Source organism: Vidua macroura, chromosome 12 (assembly GCF_024509145.1).
Source record: "Vidua macroura isolate BioBank_ID:100142 chromosome 12, ASM2450914v1, whole genome shotgun sequence".
In the NCBI taxonomy this organism is placed as follows: Eukaryota; Metazoa; Chordata; class Aves; order Passeriformes; family Viduidae; genus Vidua; species Vidua macroura.
In genome coordinates, this window is record NC_071582.1 from 22,140,788 (window position 1) to 22,156,368 (window position 15,581).

Here is a 15,581-nt window from a genome sequence, read left to right on the forward strand (position 1 = left end):
CGCGTAAGTGGCCAAACCCCAGGTGGAGTGAGAACCAAACCCACCCGGGATCAGACCCGTCTGTAAAATGCCGTGTGGAATTGAGGCCAGGCCCGATTTGGCCCAGGACCAAATCTATCTGTAAAACCCTGCGTGGGATCTGGACCACCCTCCATGGAATCTGACTCGGTTGCCAAACCCCACAGGGATCAGGCACCAAACTCCCCCAGGACCTGATCCGGTTGTAAATCCCCTCGTGGAACAGGGAACAAAACCCCCTGGGACCAGACCTAGCTGCAAAACCCTGCCTGGGATCAGAAATGAAACGAAACCTGGGGATCACACACGGGTTTAAAATGCCTCGTGGAATTGTGAATGGCCCCACCCCCCGGGACCAGACCGATTTGCAAAACCCCTCGTGGAACGGGCATCAGACATCCCCAGGATCAAAGCCAGCTGTTAAAACCCTCATAGAACTGGGACCAAACCCAGCTGCAAAACTCCGTGTGAAACTGGGGGGGGTACCGCGGGGTTGGGGGGCATGCAGACACAGCCTGACCCTACATGGAAGCCGGCGTCCCTGCTCACGGCTGGCGCGTGACTCGGCAGCTGGATCCAGCAGGACAAGGGCAACTGCCACTGTTCCACCAGGGACCTTCACCTCTCCTGGCCCCCGCGTGGGGAGGAGGAGGAGGAGGAGGAGGAGGAGGATGACAACGACGACTACAACGACGATGACGACGGGGGCGATGCACACCAGGGGCACCCCAAGAAGGTGCATGGAGCGTGCCAGGGTTGCCGGGAGGCTGCTCGGGCTGGGAATTTGTTGTCCTGCTGTCCCAGCCAAGCCGATGGCTTTTTTTAGCCACATGGGACGGGCAGAGCCTGTTCCAGGAGGAAAAACAGCCCTGGAGCTGGCAGCCCCCGGCGGAGGGGCTGGGGGAGCTGCGGCAGTCGTTGACGTCTGCCGGCTTTAACATTAACCAGAGCAGGAGCCGCGGGCCCGCAGTGGCGGGGGGGTCAGCAGCGCTCGGGGTGTCCCTGCTCCCACCGTGTGCCAGCACTGCTCGGGGCTGCCTGGCCGCCGCCCCAGCTGCCCCCCTGGCTGCCCTTGCCCTGGCCCCGCGGTTGGAGCCGCCCAGTGACCGCAGCGCCGGCAGGACGAGGTCAGGCCAGCGCCGGGGCAGTCCCCCCGCGAGGAAAGGACGAGAGCGGCCATGTGGCACAAGGCCAGGGAAGGCCCCAGACAAAGGCACCGCCCGTTCATGCCCGGCCGCAGCCCAGCCACCCTCCCCGCTGTGCCACTCCAGTGTCCCCGGCGTGGCCGCCCTGGGGACATGAGAGTGCTGGCAGGGCCGGCACCTCAGGGGGTGACAGGGCCCGCAGGTTTGTGACCCGGCCAGAGCATAAGAAGGACATGGTGTGGGGCTCCGTGTGTGCCCCGCTGCCCTGTGCCTGCCCGTGGAGGGGCAGCGGGGGCTGACAGGGGCCGTGCTTCCTCGCGCTGCCCGCAAATGCAGGAGCCCGCAGCACCGCCCAGAGCTGCTGGCCCGCAGGCTGGAGTGGGGGCTGTGTCCCCCCCCTTGGGCAACCATCCGACCTCCTGGAGCTGCCAGCATGACCCTGCCTGGGACCCCTCTGGGCACTCCTGCCCGCCCAGCACAGGCAGTGTTTCAGTGATCCCAGCAGCTCTGGGTGCTGCTGACACCCGGCTGCCAGCCACCAGCTCCGAGTGTGCCCCTGAGGGGACACCCGTGGCCGCGGTATCCCTGAACCCCACAGAGCCACACGTCGCCGTGAGGTGCCCAGACCCATGAATTACCCCAAACTCCCTGAGCTCGCTACCACCACAAGATCTCATCATGATGCTCGAGGTGTACACAGGAATTAGGTGTCCCCATAGCCACCCCTGCTAGCAGGGACCCCCAGGAAGGGCCCCCAGTGGGTGCTGCCCCCCAGCCAGGCTCCCCAGTAGCCCCATGGTGCTGGAAGCCCCTCAGTGTGCTGGGGCTGAAACACTCAGTTCTGGGCACACCAGCACGACCCCTTCAGGGCCGGTGCCATCCCAGAAACCGTGGGGGGCAGGCACAGGCCCCTCCAGTTCCCTCCCCCAGAAGCGGCGACGACTCCCCGGCCAGGAGCGGCCGCCCCCAGCCCTCGCTCCCCCGGGGCCCCCGGCGCGGTGGCGGGGCCGGGCCGGGGCGGGGAGGGGCGGGCCGGCCCTTTGTTGTGCTGCGGGCGGAGCCCCCCGGAGCCGCCCCCGCACCGCCCCGCACCGCCGGGGGGGGGAACACCCCGGAGCCGCCCCCGCAGCCTGCGGCTCCCGCCGCGCCCCGGAGCCGCCGAGCGGGTGAGCAGCGGGGGGGGGCCCCGGGCACGGGATGCGCGTGCGGGGAGCGAGCGTGCAAGGGGCGGGCGCGCCCGCGCCGCGCGCGTGCACGGGCCGTGCTCCGGCGGGCGCGCGTGCACCGCGCTGTGCACGGGCCGGCGCGTGCACGCGCGCGGGGGACCCCGAGGGACGCGTGCCGGGGGGGGGCTGGGAGAGCACGGGAACGCGAGAGTGTGCGTGTGACAGAGTGTGCGTGTGACAGAGTGTGCGTGTGTGTGAGAGTGTGCGTGTGTGTGAGAGTGTGCGTGTGTGTGACTGTGAGAGTGTGCATGTGAGAGTGTGCGTGTGGTGTGTGCCTGTGAGTGTGTGAATGCGTGTGACTGTGCGTGTGCATCGCTGTGTGATTGTGTGTGTGACAGTGTGTGAGTAACCATGTGTGTGTGACCGTGTGTGTGCATCGCTGTGTGATTGTGTGTGTGAGTGGCAGTGTGTGAGGGACTGTGTGTGTGTGCATCGCTGTGTGGCTGTGTGTGTGCAGCTGGGTGTGCCTGTGTGACTCTGAGCCGGTGTGTGTGCATGTGCAAGTGTGCTTGTGTGTGTCTGTGTCTGTGTCTGTGTGTGTCTGTGTGTCTGTGTGTCTGTGTCTGTGTGTGTCTGTGTGTCTGTGTGTCTGTGTGTGTGTGTCTGTCTGTGTGTCTGTGTGTGTGCGTGTCTGTGTGTCTCTGTGTCTGTGTCTGTGTGTGTCTCTGTGTGTCTCTGTGTCTGTGTGTTTGTGTGTGTCTGTGTGTCTGTGTGTGTGCGTGTCTGTGTGTCTCTGTGTGTGTGTCTGTGTCTGTGTCTGTGTGTGTCTCTGTGTCTGTGTGTCTGTGTGTGTCTGTGTGTCTGTGTGTGTGCGTGTCTGTGTGTCTCTGTGTGTGTGTCTGTCTGTGTCTCTGTGTGTCTCTGTGTCTGTGTGTCTGTGTGTCTGTGTGTGTCTGTGTGTGTGCGTGTCTGTGTGTCTCTGTGTCTGTGTCTCTGTGTGTCTCTGTGTGTCTGTGTGTCTCTGTGTGTCTCTGTGTCTGTGTGTCTGTGTGTGTCTGTGTGTCTCTGTGTCTGTGTCTCTGTGTGTCTCTGTGTGTCTGTGTGTCTCTGTGTGTCTCTGTGTCTGTGTGTCTGTGTGTGTCTGTGTGTCTGTGTCTGTGTGTGTCTCTGTGTGTCTGTGTGTCTCTGTGTCTGTGTGTGTCTGTGTGTGTGCGTGTGTGCGCGGGGTGCAGGCGCACCGGGCCGTTCCCACAGCCCGTTCCCAGGCGAGTGTTTGCCGCCCAGGGCGTGAGCACCGCGTGACCTCTCTGCGTGTGTTTACATGTGCCGGGTGTGCGTACGCCAGGCCGAGGGCGCGGAGGCGCACGCAGTGCTCGGGACGGGCGGCACAGGCCGCTCACGGGAGGCATGTCAGTGCCCGCTCGGGACTCAGACATGCGTGTGTGCAGCGTGTCCCACGTGTGTGATGTGCCCTGGGCACCTGTGGGGTGCACATGTGCTGTGTGTCCCAGACATGTGGCCACAGCATCTGAGGACCTGTTGGTGCCCAGGCAGCCCCTGGTCTTGGGCTGCAGGGAAGGTCGGGGTCCCATGGGCTTTTGGGTCATCCCTCGGGCTCTAGTGCCTGCTCCAACTCGGCCTGGGGCGGCTTAGGGGGCTGGCACCTCCTCTGACCCCAGGGAGCACCAGGGCAAGGGTAGCGAGGGTGCCACGGGACCAAGGGTACCACGGGGCTGAGGACACCAGTGCTGGTTGGGCTCTGGGGAATCAGGACTGGCTGGGAAGGAGGCACCCATCCCTGAGCCTGGACCCTCCATTCCTGCACTCCAGGGAGCTGACGTGCCTGTGCTCCGAGCCCCCCAAGGGTGCTCGCCGGCTGGAGTTCCTGCTGGCTCTTCCCTGCCCTGTGCCAGGGCTGCCCAGCAAGGAGAGGGGGCCTCATGCAGCACCCCGTGTATCCTGCAGCTCCCCAAGCAGGCAGTGTGGGGGTGCGGGCAGTGTGGGGGTGCGGGCAGTGTGGGGGGCAGATAGTGTGGGGTGCAGGCCGGTGCTGGCATCACAGGGGACAGGTGGACCGTGGGGATACCCTGTTGTCCTCAGAACAGACTCTGCCGTCATGCAGGAGTGATGGGAGCCATGAGACAGGTGTGCGTTGTGGGGTACCCAGTGCCCTGGGTGCAGGTGCCCCGCAGCTGTGGGGCAGTGTGGGGCTGGCTGTGTGCCACCACCCGCGCCCCAGCCAGGGTGTCCTGGCAGTAGGGTCTGAGCTCACGGTGGGCCAGAGCGGCAGGGGGGCAGCCCAGCGCGGGAGGCCCTTGGCTCAGGCAGGCTGTCACAGCCGGTGCGCCTGGAACGGGGGATGCCCCGGGGCCCCGTGGGGAGCCCGGTCAGGCTGTCGGGCCGGAGGCTGCCCCAGCCCCTCGTCCTGCTTGAGGCCCCTCCCAGGAGGCTGTCGGGACGCAGCAAAGCGCTCCAGCTGCGGGCCGGGCATCCCCGCTCCAGTGAGAGCCGCAGTCTCCGGGCGGCCGGCGCTGAGCAGCTGGGGCTGTTGCATCTGTGCGGCTGTGCCGGGCCCGCCGCGCACTGCAGGTGTGCATGCACGCGTGCTCACACCCCGTGCGTGTGCGTGCCTCGGAGCGGGGACTGCCGGCTGCCGTCTGGCAGCTCCCTGCAGCCTGCCGAGCCGGGGGCGTGCGTGTGAGCCCGGGAGGTGGGGAGAGCCCGGGCGTGTGGGCTGTGTGCGAGCCGGGCGCGGGTCTCTGAGCAGGGGCCGTGCTGGGGCAGGCTGCGGAGGAAGGTGGGAGCTCGTGGGCAGCAGCAGCAGCAGCAGCAGCAGCGGCAGCGGCAGCGGCGGCGGCGAGGCACACACAGCCCGTCCCGCTCTCTGCAGGCAGCAGCAGCATTGCCCAGTTCCATCGCCGCCTTCCCAGGCACCCACTGCCAGTGGGAACGGGGTGGCGGGCGCTGGCGTGGGAATTTGGTGCAGAAATCACAGCCCCACCTGCCTGCTGACCCCAGGCCACAGGTTTTGGTGCTGCCCAAACACCCAGAGAGGTTTCCCCGTTGCCGGCAGTGGGCAGGGAGGGTGGCACGGCCGCCGCACTGGTGCGTGCCAGTGCCTGCAGCAGGGCGTGGGGCACGCACAGGCCTGCTGGAGTGCAGAGCGGGGCAGGGTGCTGCGGTGCCCCCGGCGCTGCCCCGCTGGCAGCTGCGTGGGCAGGACAGGAGATAAATGGGAGTTTGGCGTAAACAGCCTGGCTGCCAGCAGCGCTGGAGTGGCGCTTAAAGGCACAGGCTCTGGCCTGGTTCTGCTGCCTTTTCCTGCCCTCCCTCCCTGCCTGCTCTGCCCTCCTTTTCCTCCCTGCCTGCCCCTTCCCTTCCCTCCTGCTCCTGCCCTCCCTGCTCACCCCAGAGCAGCTGCCCTCCCCACAGGGGCTCCCTGCTCGCTGCATGCCATAACACCGGGGTGTTGACACAACCCTACCACGACCCTGCACAGGTGACAGCCGGGTCCCTGGAGCCCCCCAAGGTGCCGTGAGGTGGCATGGGGCAGGGTGAGTGCCTTCCCCCATTCAGGGTGACGTGCACCTGGGTGACGTTGAGTCCCGTCTGCCCCACTTCCCGGGCAAAGGGTGCTGCTGATAAGGCTGGGGTGGAGCTGTGGGGCTGTCCCAGACCTGGGAAGGAACGTCAGGCTCCATCAGGAACAGCAGGAGCAGTGGGGACAGGAAAGGGGCAAAGTCCATTTGGGACAGAGGGGCACCCCAGAGCCGCAGCCCCTGGACATCAGGTATGGCCTGTGAGTGTCCGGCAGTGGCAAGCGGGCAGTGTGGGAGTGTGGGCACGGCTGTCTCAGCAGTGTGGGCACAGGCCTCCACGGAGTGTGGATGCAGTTGTCCCGCGAGTGTGGGGAGCATTTCTCCTGGGCAGGGGGCTCCAAGTGGGTCCCACCATTGCGGTCCAGGGCTGGGACTGACCAAGGAGGACATGGGAAGCTCTGCCCCACACCCCAGACTGGGAGGGCAGCGCGGGGTACCCTGGCCCCAGGAGTGCTGCCTACTGCAGGGGAATCCCCGGACCCCATCCCTCTGTCCCCCGTCCCTGTTGCCATGGCGATGTAAGGAGTTGTCATTAATACCAGTTGCGTGGGCGCGGCTGCCCGGGTGGGCAGTGCTCTGAGGGCTGTGGGGCTGTGAGCCCTCCCCACACCCCAGCCAGGGACAGAGCCCCCCGAGGGCCAGGCAGAGGATCTTGCCCGTCACTACCTGCTCGGCGGCATGGCCACCCCGGGACCCCTGGGACGGGCACAGGGGCCGGCAGGGATGTGTCGCCATGGTGGGGCTGGCTCAGGCACCCCGTGGTACCCCGTGTCTCCCGAGGGAGGGCAGGGAGCGCTGGGCTCCGACCAGAGCCCCCAGCCCCAGCAGTGTGGCCGTGGGCAAGGGGGCGGCTCTGGTAGCAGCCATGGGGCCGAGCTGTTCCCAGCACAGCGGGACACTCCCGGGACGGCTTTTCCGGGGACAGCAAGATGCAGTCCCAGCCAGCCCCTCCTGGACCACCCCCGGGATCCCGGGCCCACCGGATTTCCCTGCCGCGGGGGTGGAGGAGGTTGCAGGGAGACCCCGGCTGCCGCTAGCGCCGGGGACAAAGCCCCGTTCCCTCCGGACCGTGACGGCCGCGGGGCGGGGGCTGGGGCCGGGTCCCGTGGGGGCGGTACGGGCGGGGAACCGCCCGCCTCCTCTTCCGAGCGGCCCACCCCGCCCGGGGCACGGGTGGGGTGGGGGACTGGAGCGGATCGGTGCGGCCGGGAACGGCTGGGTACGGCTCGGGGACAGATCAGGAGGGCTCGGGCGGGGCCGGTTCGGTCCGGCCGGGCGGGGCTCCGCCCGTGGCTGCTACGCCCGGTGCCGAGCGGCGGGCGGGGCGGGGCGGGGGGCCGGGCCGTGCCGTACCGAGCCGCTGAGCCCCTTCTCTCCCCGCAGGTCTCCAGCGCCCGGGCGGCTTCGCGGCCGCGGCGGAGCCCCGCGGCTCGGTCCGGGATGGCGGCGCGGCCGGTGCTGCCGGTCCTGGCGGCGCTGCTGCTCTCGGCGGCTCCGGAGCCTGTCCCGCGGGTCAGCCTGCCCTACGGTGAGTGTTCGCTGACCTTCGGTGGGTGAGGGTCCGCCGGCACCGGGAAGGGAGTCAGCCCCCGCCGAGGGCTCCGGCTGGGGTCTCCCCCGGGGCGGCGGAGCGTCCCGCGTCCCCTCGGGCTCTGTACGCCGCGTGGAAACGCCGTGTGACAGCCCCGCCAGCTCCCCAGGACTCGGGGAACCCTCTGCCAGCGGGACATGGGCAAGGGCCGGGGCAGAGCCCCGGGGATGCTGCGGGCTGTAGGGACGCGCAGCCCCGCGTCCAGACCCGCACCGGGGGCCGTGTGTCGGGGGCACCCAGGGCCACTTGTGCCTCCGCCAGCAGGGCTCTGGTGGCGGCCGTGTTCTGTACCAGATGGGGTGGGCTGAGCCGGCCGGGGGACTCTGCCGTGGGCTCCCTCCCTGCTCAGTGTGTCCCTGGGATGGGGGACACGCCACAGCCCCTTTCTGTGCCGTGCTCAGCTCCGGACGGCTCTGAGCCCCTCTGCAGGCACTTGTCAGCTGCATGGCCCCAGGGTGCTGGGGGCTGCACTGGGCAGGGGCCAGGGAAGGATATCCGGGAGGCTGCTAGGCCAGGCAGAGCTGTGACAAGTGGAGGGCCTGGTTGCAGCCCCCTCCTGCCCTGCAGAGCCCCCCAGCAGCTGGCACAGGCTGGGCGAGCCGTGGGGCAGCTTGGGCTGAGCCCTGGCAGCTGTGCCGTGTGGGGGAGAGCCACCCACGGCTGTGCTGCCAGAAGGTGGCTGGATCCAGCTGCTGCCGGCCAGCAAAGCCCATCCCGTCCTGTGCTGGGAGGGTGCCGTGGTTTGGGCAGCTGCGAGTGCTCCGTGGCTCAGCGTGCTGCAGCTCACTGCTGTAGATGTGGCCCCACCACATGCTCCCATGACCGCTGGCCACGGCCGTGGCGGCTCCAGCAGATGTGGGACCTGCTGAGCTGGACGGGAGGCTGGGACCCAGTGAGACAACCAGCTCGGCATCGTGCCATGCCGTGCTGTGCCGTGCTGAGCCGCGCTGCCTGGCCCTGCCTGCACAGACCGGTTCTGCCCCGTGCTCCGCACACCTGTGGGAGCTGTGGGGCTGCAGCCACGGGCAGTGCCTGGGGATCCCGGCCTGGACCCCAGCGAGGCGGGAGGAGCTGGGCGGGGAGCGCCGGCCGGTGGCCGGTGTGTGTCCGGTGGCGGCTCCCATGGAGCGTGGCCACGTGGGGCTGCGGTTGGTGGGAGGGAGGAGCTGGGAGCTGCTCCCCTGGGAGCACTGGATGTGCCTGCAGCAGGTTTGTCTGGAAGAAGCAGGTCTTGTCCTGACAGGTCCCTGGCAGGAACACCAGCAGCTAGCTCCCCATGTCGGCACAGCTCTGCAAGGCACAGGGGCCCCGTTGCCCCTCCGCTGCTGTGCCCACCTCCGGTGGCATCATGCTGCCACGAGGGTGCAGGACCCCTCACAGGAGGATGCCCTGGGGCATCAGCTTCCTCCTCTCTGCACCACTGGGAGAGCTGGGCTGGTGCTGGGGCCAGCTGAGCCCCCCGCAATGGGGGGAGATGCTGCCCCATCTAGAGGTACCTGGGGTTTGTGGGGCAATGGGAGGTGAGAGCTATGGGGTTCCACCCCACAGCACCAGCGCCCCACAGCTCCTCGATCCCTCACATTGGCTCTTGCCAGGCAGGGCCTGGCAGGAGCTCTGGGGTTGTCCTGGTGGGACTCTGGGAGCAGGCAGGGTGTGGGGGGAGGCCGGGGAGTCCCCAGAGTGTCAGGGGTCAGGGAGTTGGCAGCGTGAGTCAGCCCGACGTGTCCTGCTCACGCAGCCAGGCCCATCTGATTCAGAGCGGCGGTAGGAGAGGAAGGGCTTCCGGGGCCAGGCCACCCACGCGGGACAGGACGGGACGGGATGGGATGGGACAGGACGGGCACTCCCTGACTCTGCATGGCCGCTGGCCCATGTCCGGCAGGGGCTGAGCCCCGTGGGCCAGCGTGGGCAGCAGCGAGCTGAGCCCCACATCCAGCAGGGCAGCACGGGGCTGAGCCCTGTGCCTGGCAGAGGCTGAGCCCTGCGGGCTGGGGCAGGAGGATGCTCCCAGCACTCATCTCCCCCTGCGGTGGGGCTGGGGTCCCTGTGGGCCTGGGCTGGGCTGAGCCTCCCATGCTGCAGGGCTGAGCTCTAGGGCTGGACGTGGCTGGGCAGTTGCCCCAGTGCTAGGCAGGGCTGTTGTGGCATCCTCAGGGCCAGGACGGGCTGTGCCTCGTGGTGGCCTTGGGCACTACCACAGCCCTGCACAGTTCACTGCCGTGTGTGGTGCCACGTGTGTCTGGCAGTGTGGGCAGAGCCCTGGCTGCTCCGGGTGGGTGGCACGGCCAAGGTGCTGGGCAGAGGGGCTGGGAGCAGCCGTGGTGCAGGGTCCTGGGGTCAGGTGCCAGCACGAGGCTGATGCCTGTCCCTCTTTGCCCCACAGACTCGGCCGAGAGAGTAGTGCGGCGCTTTGAGGCACCTGGGGTGTCCAACTACACAGCCCTGCTGCTGAGCCCGGACGGTGGGACCCTCTACCTGGGGGCACGAGAGCTGCTCCTCAGCCTCAACACCAGCAACTTTCAGCCCAGCTCCCCAGTTCATAGGGTGAGCCCAGGGATGGGCTGGGCGGCCCTTGGGGAGGGAGGGGGCACCCAGCTAGCTGGAGTGCAGGGGATCTGCTCCCCACCAGCATTTTGGGTCTGTGTGAGCCATCGTGCATTGAGGAGCAACTGCCCCAGAGCAGGATGTTTGAGGTGGGGAGAATGTGGTTGCCATGAACAAGCCCAAGGAGGGTGTGCGTGAACCAGCCAGGGATGGGGGGCTCCCAGTGACTGTCCCTTCTCCACAGCTGCTGTGGAGTGCAGATGAGGAGAAGAAGAGGCAGTGTGTGTTCAAGGGCAAGGACCCCCAGGTGAGCCCCATTGCGAGCAGGCATCGGGGGCAGTGGTGGGTGTGGGCAGCGCCCTGTGCAGGGTGAGTGTGGGTGAGGCAGCTGAGCCAAGGACTGAGCTGGGTCCTCTGACCCCCACAGAAGGACTGTCACAACTACATCAAGCTGCTGCTGCAGCTGAACAGCACCCACCTGTACACCTGTGGGACCTGCGCCTTCAGCCCAGCCTGCGCCTACATCGTGAGTATGGGAACAGGGTCCCCGGCAGGTCCCCCCCTGTGCCGTCAGGGCCCTGCAGTGGGGTCCTTGGCACTGGGACAAGTGCTGCTGGCTCACAGCCTCGCCCTGCTGCAGAACGTGCAGCACTTCAGCCTGGAGCGGGACGCGTCGGGGAAGGTGGTGTTGGAGGACGGGAAGGGACGCTGCCCCTTTGACCCTGAGTACCGCTCCACAGCTGTCATGGTCGGTAAGGCACAACACCCTGGGACCCTCGCCCTTCCTCCCTGCGCTGCCTCGGGACCCTTGCCCTCCCTGCGCCACCCTGGAGCCCTCACCCTCCCTGCAGTGCCCTGGGACCTTTGCCCTCGTCCCCGTGCCTCTCCCTCCCTGCGTCTGCCCGGCCAAGCCGAGCCAAGGCCGGGCTGTCACAGCCCCGGCAGGACGCAGGGCCGTGCTGTGGCGCGTGGCGGGTCCCAGCAGGAACATGTCTTTGGCAGACGGCGAGCTCTACGCCGGGACCGTCAGCAACTTCCAGAGCAATGAGCCGACCATCTCCCGCAGCCAGGAGAGCCGCATCGCCCTCAAGACCGAGAACTCCCTCAACTGGCTGCAAGGTGAGTGCTGGGGCTGGCACGGCTGCTCGGGGTCCCTCTCCCCTGCAGCGTGGGAGGCAAAGGATGGGGCCAGTAGTGCTGAGGGTGCTTGTGCCCCCAGACCCAGTGTTCGTGGGCTCAGCCTACCTGCGGGAGAGCCTCCCTGCCGGCAACCCTGAGGGCGACGACGACAAGGTCTACTTCTTCTTCAGCGAGACCGGGAAGGAGTTTGACTATTTTGAGAACACCATCGTCTCCCGCATCGCACGTGTGTGCAAGGTGGGCATAAGGCAGCAGGGGCGTGCGGGGGCTGTGCCTGGGCTGTGACTCACTGCTGGGGTGGGGGGATGTGGGGCCATCCTGCCTATCTCGGTGCCTGGAGCCCCGCTGCGTTCAGTGAGCGCGTGGGGCCCTGACCCGCTGTGCCGCAGGGGGACCAGGGCGGGGAGCGCGTGCTGCAGCGGCGCTGGACAACCTTCCTGAAGGCACAGCTGCTCTGCTCACACCCTGAGGATGGGTTCCCCTTCAACGTGCTGCAGGACATCTTTGTGCTCACCCCGGGTGAGCTGCGCTGGAGGGAGACACTCTTCTACGGTGTCTTCACCTCGCAGTGGTGAGTGGTGGGGACCCGGGGCAGCACGGGAGGTTTGTCAGAGCCAGGGCCTGATCCTGCCGCGGGCTCTGCCTGTCCTCACCAGGAACAAGGGCGGACTGGGCAGCTCGGCCGTCTGCGCCTTCCCCATGCGCAGCGTGCAGCGAGCCTTCGGCGGGCTCTACAAGGAGGTGAACCGCGAGACGCAGCAGTGGTACACGGACACCAGCCCCGTGCCAGAGCCCCGGCCAGGCATGGTAGGTGGCCCCTTGGCACCCGCCCGAGCACGGGACGCGGCGCTGCCCCGCTGCTCTCCCGGTCCCAATGGCTGCCACAGCATGGTACCCAGCCACTTCCACAAACCCTTCTGAGCCCCTTCCTTTCCCTGCAGTGCATCACCAGCCACACACGGCACCTGAAGATCAATTCATCGCTGCAGATGCCAGATCGGGTGCTGAACTTTATCAAGGACCACTTCCTGATGGACAGCCCCGTGCGCAGCCAGCCGCTGCTGCTGCAGAGCCACCAGCGCTACCGGCAGATCGGCGTGCACCGCGCGCAGGGCCTGCACGGCACCTACGACGTCCTCTTCCTGGGCACGGGTGGGTGCAGGCGGGCTCTGGGGGGCAGGGTGTGTGCCCTGCAGCCCGGCCCTGTTCAGCACAGCCCCTCTGTTTGCAGACGACGGGCGGCTGCACAAGGCTGTGCGGGTGAACCACGGCGTGCACATCATCGAGGAGATCCGCCTCTTCCCTGACGGGCAGCCCATTCTCCAGCTGCTGCTGGACCAGGACCAGGCAGGAGCCAGGGCGAGGGGGGCACTGGGGGCTCAGCCTGCTTGGGGCTGGTCCTGTTTGTGGGCTGGGGGACAGAGACCTGGGAAGGCAGGGGTGTGCAGGAGCCCGCCCCGCTGACCCCAGCGTGTCCCCTCCCGCAGGGCTTTGTCTACGCAGCCACCTACGCAGCAGTGGCCCAGGTGCCCTTTGCCAACTGCAGCCTGTACCGCAGCTGCGGGGAATGTGTGCTGGCACGGGACCCCTTCTGCGCCTGGAGCCGGGGTGCCTGCCGCAGGGTCACCCCACATCCCCCGGCACACCCACAGTAAGTGCTGCACCCTCCGCCATGCCCCTCCACCCCACGGCACCCCACTGCCCTGTCCTCACTCTGTTCCCAGGCTCTGGGCACAGGACATCGAGGTTGCTGACACGGAGCGGCTCTGCCAGCTGGCCAACGCCTCCCAGCCCCGTCCCCGCATCCTGCTGGCCCCAGGTGAGCTCCCGCTGGTGCTGCCGTGTGACTGCGTGTCTGGGCGGCTCCCCCACATCCCAGACTCCTGCTCCACCATGCTCCCATTGGCCCCCTGCCCGCAGCTGGGGTCCCCTCGCTGACGTTCCCATGGGTTCTCTCTGCAGCCTCAGGCGCCCCGTGCCAGCAGATCCAGCTACCTCCCAACGTAGTGCGGCTGCTGCCGTGCCGGCTGCTCTCCAACCTGGCCTCGCGGCACTGGCTGCACAACGGGGCGCCTGTCAACGCCTCCTACCTGGTGCTGCCCGACGGGGCCCTCATTCTGGTGGGCAGCCCAGAGCGTGCAGGCACCTATGAGTGCTGGTCGCTGGAGGAGGGGTTCCGCAAGCTGATGGCCAGCTACTGCGTGGGCGTGCAAGAGCCGGCCCTTGGGCCAGCAAGCTCTGGCAGGAAGGTGGCTGCTGGCCGTGACACCCTGGAGACGGTCAGCACGTCCCGGAGCACCTCAGCTGTGGGCAGTGCTGCAGCACGGCTGGACGGCAAGACCTACTGGACCGAGTTCCTGGTGATGTGTGTGCTCTTCGCTGCTGCCGTCCTCGTGCTGGCCTTCTTTGTCCTGCACCGGCACCGTGACGGCATGAAGGCCTTGCTGGAGCCCGGCGACCCTAGCAGGCACCAGAAGCCACCCCGCAAGCCAGTGGAGAGCTTGCCCCTGAATGGCAGCAGCCTGCCCAGCACGGCTCCTGAGCACAAGGGCTACCAGGCCCTGCAGGACAATTACATCGTCAGTACCCCTGTGCATGAGCCCCCAGGGCCCCCACGCACCTTCTCTGAGTCAGAGAAGAGGCCTCTCCACGTCCGTGACAGCTTCGTGGAGGTGTCTCCTGCCTGCCAAAGACCCCGGGTGCGCCTGGGCTCCGAGATCCAGGACTCGGTGGTGTGAGGGGGATGAGCGCCGAGCCCTCACTCACAACTGCCTCTGCTCTGCTGAGCCTCACTGGACCATGCACCACTGCCAGGGTCTGTGTTGTCTGTGTGTGCATGCCCAGAGCCTGGCACCCACCGTCTGCGGCAGCACCCACCGGCCAGCGGGGTCTAGACCCTGGCGGGCTCCCTGGGCATCACCTCGGTACTTGTGGGTGTGAGGGGTGCCTCACGCCTTCCAGGGACCCGCAGGACGGTTCCAGCCCAGCGTCCCTGCTGCAGGGATAGACACGGTTCCTGGCTCACGCTGCTGGTGCGGGCTCTGCCAGGCCCTGACCCCCTCTATGCAGAGGGCAGGAGGGGGCAGCCGCAGACCCCTCGTGCCCCACCTCACTGTGACGTCCCGCGGGGGACCCAGGGCCACGCGTGCGGCTGGGCAGGGCCAGCCCCGCGGCATGTGCTGTGTGTCTGTGCTTGGTTCGTTTTTGGTATGTGGAAAATGTGAATTGTGTCCGGGGAAGGGGAGCTGGGAACAGCTTCCCCTGCGCTGGGTGGGCAGGGACGCCCCCGCGGCCCCACGTGCGTGTGCGGAAACGTCTCTTGTTTTTATATAAAGTCCTTCAGACACGTCTGTGCGGCAGGGCTGAGCGCCTTCCTGGGCCAGAACTGTCCCACGTCTGGCCCGCACTGCAGTCAGAGGAAGATCTGCCCATGGCTTCAGAGGGGGCCAGAGGACCGTGCTGGCCGTCAGCTCTGTGGAGTCCCCTCCACACGTGCTTGGCTGAGCACTGGGCCAGGGCACGCGGGGCCCTGCAGGGACAGCGGCTGTGTCCCTGTGACCTACTGGCAGGCTGTCACTCCGCAGCCCCGGGCTGTCCTGGGGCCGTGCCTGGGGGCCCGTGGCAGTGTGGTGCAGGCAGAGCAGCGAGGCCCTGTGGTGGGGGAGCGCAGAGCGATGGGGTGATGCCATCCTGGCACCGTGAGAAACAGGACAAGGCAGAGGTGACCAGGAATAAGAAAATTTGGTGCCTGGGGCTGGGAGGACGGCAGCCCCCAGCAGGAGAGAGGTTGTGACAGCCCCCTTCCCAGGACCACAGTGCTGTGCTGCATGTGGGACCCACTGCCCGCACAGGGAGCATCTGGTCCTTGTGCCCATCCCACCCTGCTGTGGGCTGAGCCTGGACACTTTGCCAGCAGGACCTGACTCCGTGGTGGCTGAGGGCAAGGCCTGGGATTGCAGCCAGTGCTGCTTTTGAGCCCTCACACAACTGGGAAGCACCGGCAGTGCCAGCACAGGGCTGGGGGAAGCGGTGAGCTCCGCAGAAATGGCGTGTCCAGGCAGGATTCCCCCCGAGGGACCAGCACTGCCTCGCTCCCAGCTGGACCCATGCACTGAACTTCCTGCACAGCCTGTTCTGGGACATCAAAAAAGCCACTGGAGGCGTTGGCTGGTGAGGTGCCAACAGACAGAGCCCTGGGGCTGTAGGGGCACAGGCCTCAGCGGGCAGATACTGTCAGCACCGTGGGGCAGCGAGCTGGAAGGGCTGGCAGCGCCAGGAGCAGGAGCCACTGTGTGAGAAACAGCCAAGAGCCCTGAGAGCCAGCAGCTGCTTTGCCCCAGCACGGGGGCTCTGCGGGGCCAGCCGGACCCCAGGCCCC

At 67.4% G+C, this 15,581-nt stretch overlaps 1 protein-coding gene across 3 annotated transcripts; it reads left to right on the top strand.

The window, feature by feature from the left end:
• The first annotated feature begins 2,319 nt into the window (after window positions 1-2,319).
• Window positions 2,320-14,553, top strand: SEMA4B (semaphorin 4B). 3 transcript variants are annotated; one of them, XM_053988933.1, is made up of 15 exons: window positions 2,320-2,329; window positions 7,312-7,456; window positions 9,903-10,063; window positions 10,308-10,370; window positions 10,491-10,589; window positions 10,704-10,815; window positions 11,066-11,182; window positions 11,283-11,440; window positions 11,593-11,774; window positions 11,860-12,010; window positions 12,145-12,355; window positions 12,435-12,550; window positions 12,691-12,854; window positions 12,928-13,022; window positions 13,166-14,553. In XM_053988933.1, the coding sequence occupies exons 2-15, from the start codon at window positions 7,369-7,371 to the stop codon at window positions 13,939-13,941; spliced, it is 2,493 nt and encodes an 830-aa protein (XP_053844908.1). In that variant the 5' UTR covers window positions 2,320-2,329; window positions 7,312-7,368; the 3' UTR covers window positions 13,942-14,553. The 3 variants fall into 3 exon arrangements, with proteins under 3 accessions (XP_053844908.1, XP_053844906.1, XP_053844907.1); XM_053988931.1 differs by lacking the exon at window positions 2,320-2,329 and adding an exon at window positions 6,026-6,119; XM_053988932.1 differs by lacking the exon at window positions 2,320-2,329 and adding an exon at window positions 7,107-7,147.
• The last annotated feature ends 1,028 nt before the right edge of the window (window positions 14,554-15,581 follow it).

What these genes read in the sequence shown, in the direction of transcription:
- SEMA4B (XM_053988933.1), top strand. Translation starts at nt 7,369, where the DNA reads ATGGCGGCGCGGCCGGTGCTGCCGGTCCTGGCGGCGCTGCTGCTCTCG. An exon ending in TCAAGGGCAAGGACCCCCAG is followed by an intron (nt 10,371 to 10,490) that starts GTGAGCCCCATT and finishes TGACCCCCACAG; the next exon opens with AAGGACTGTCACAACTACAT. An exon ending in GCCCAGCCTGCGCCTACATC is followed by an intron (nt 10,590 to 10,703) that starts GTGAGTATGGGA and finishes GCCCTGCTGCAG; the next exon opens with AACGTGCAGCACTTCAGCCT.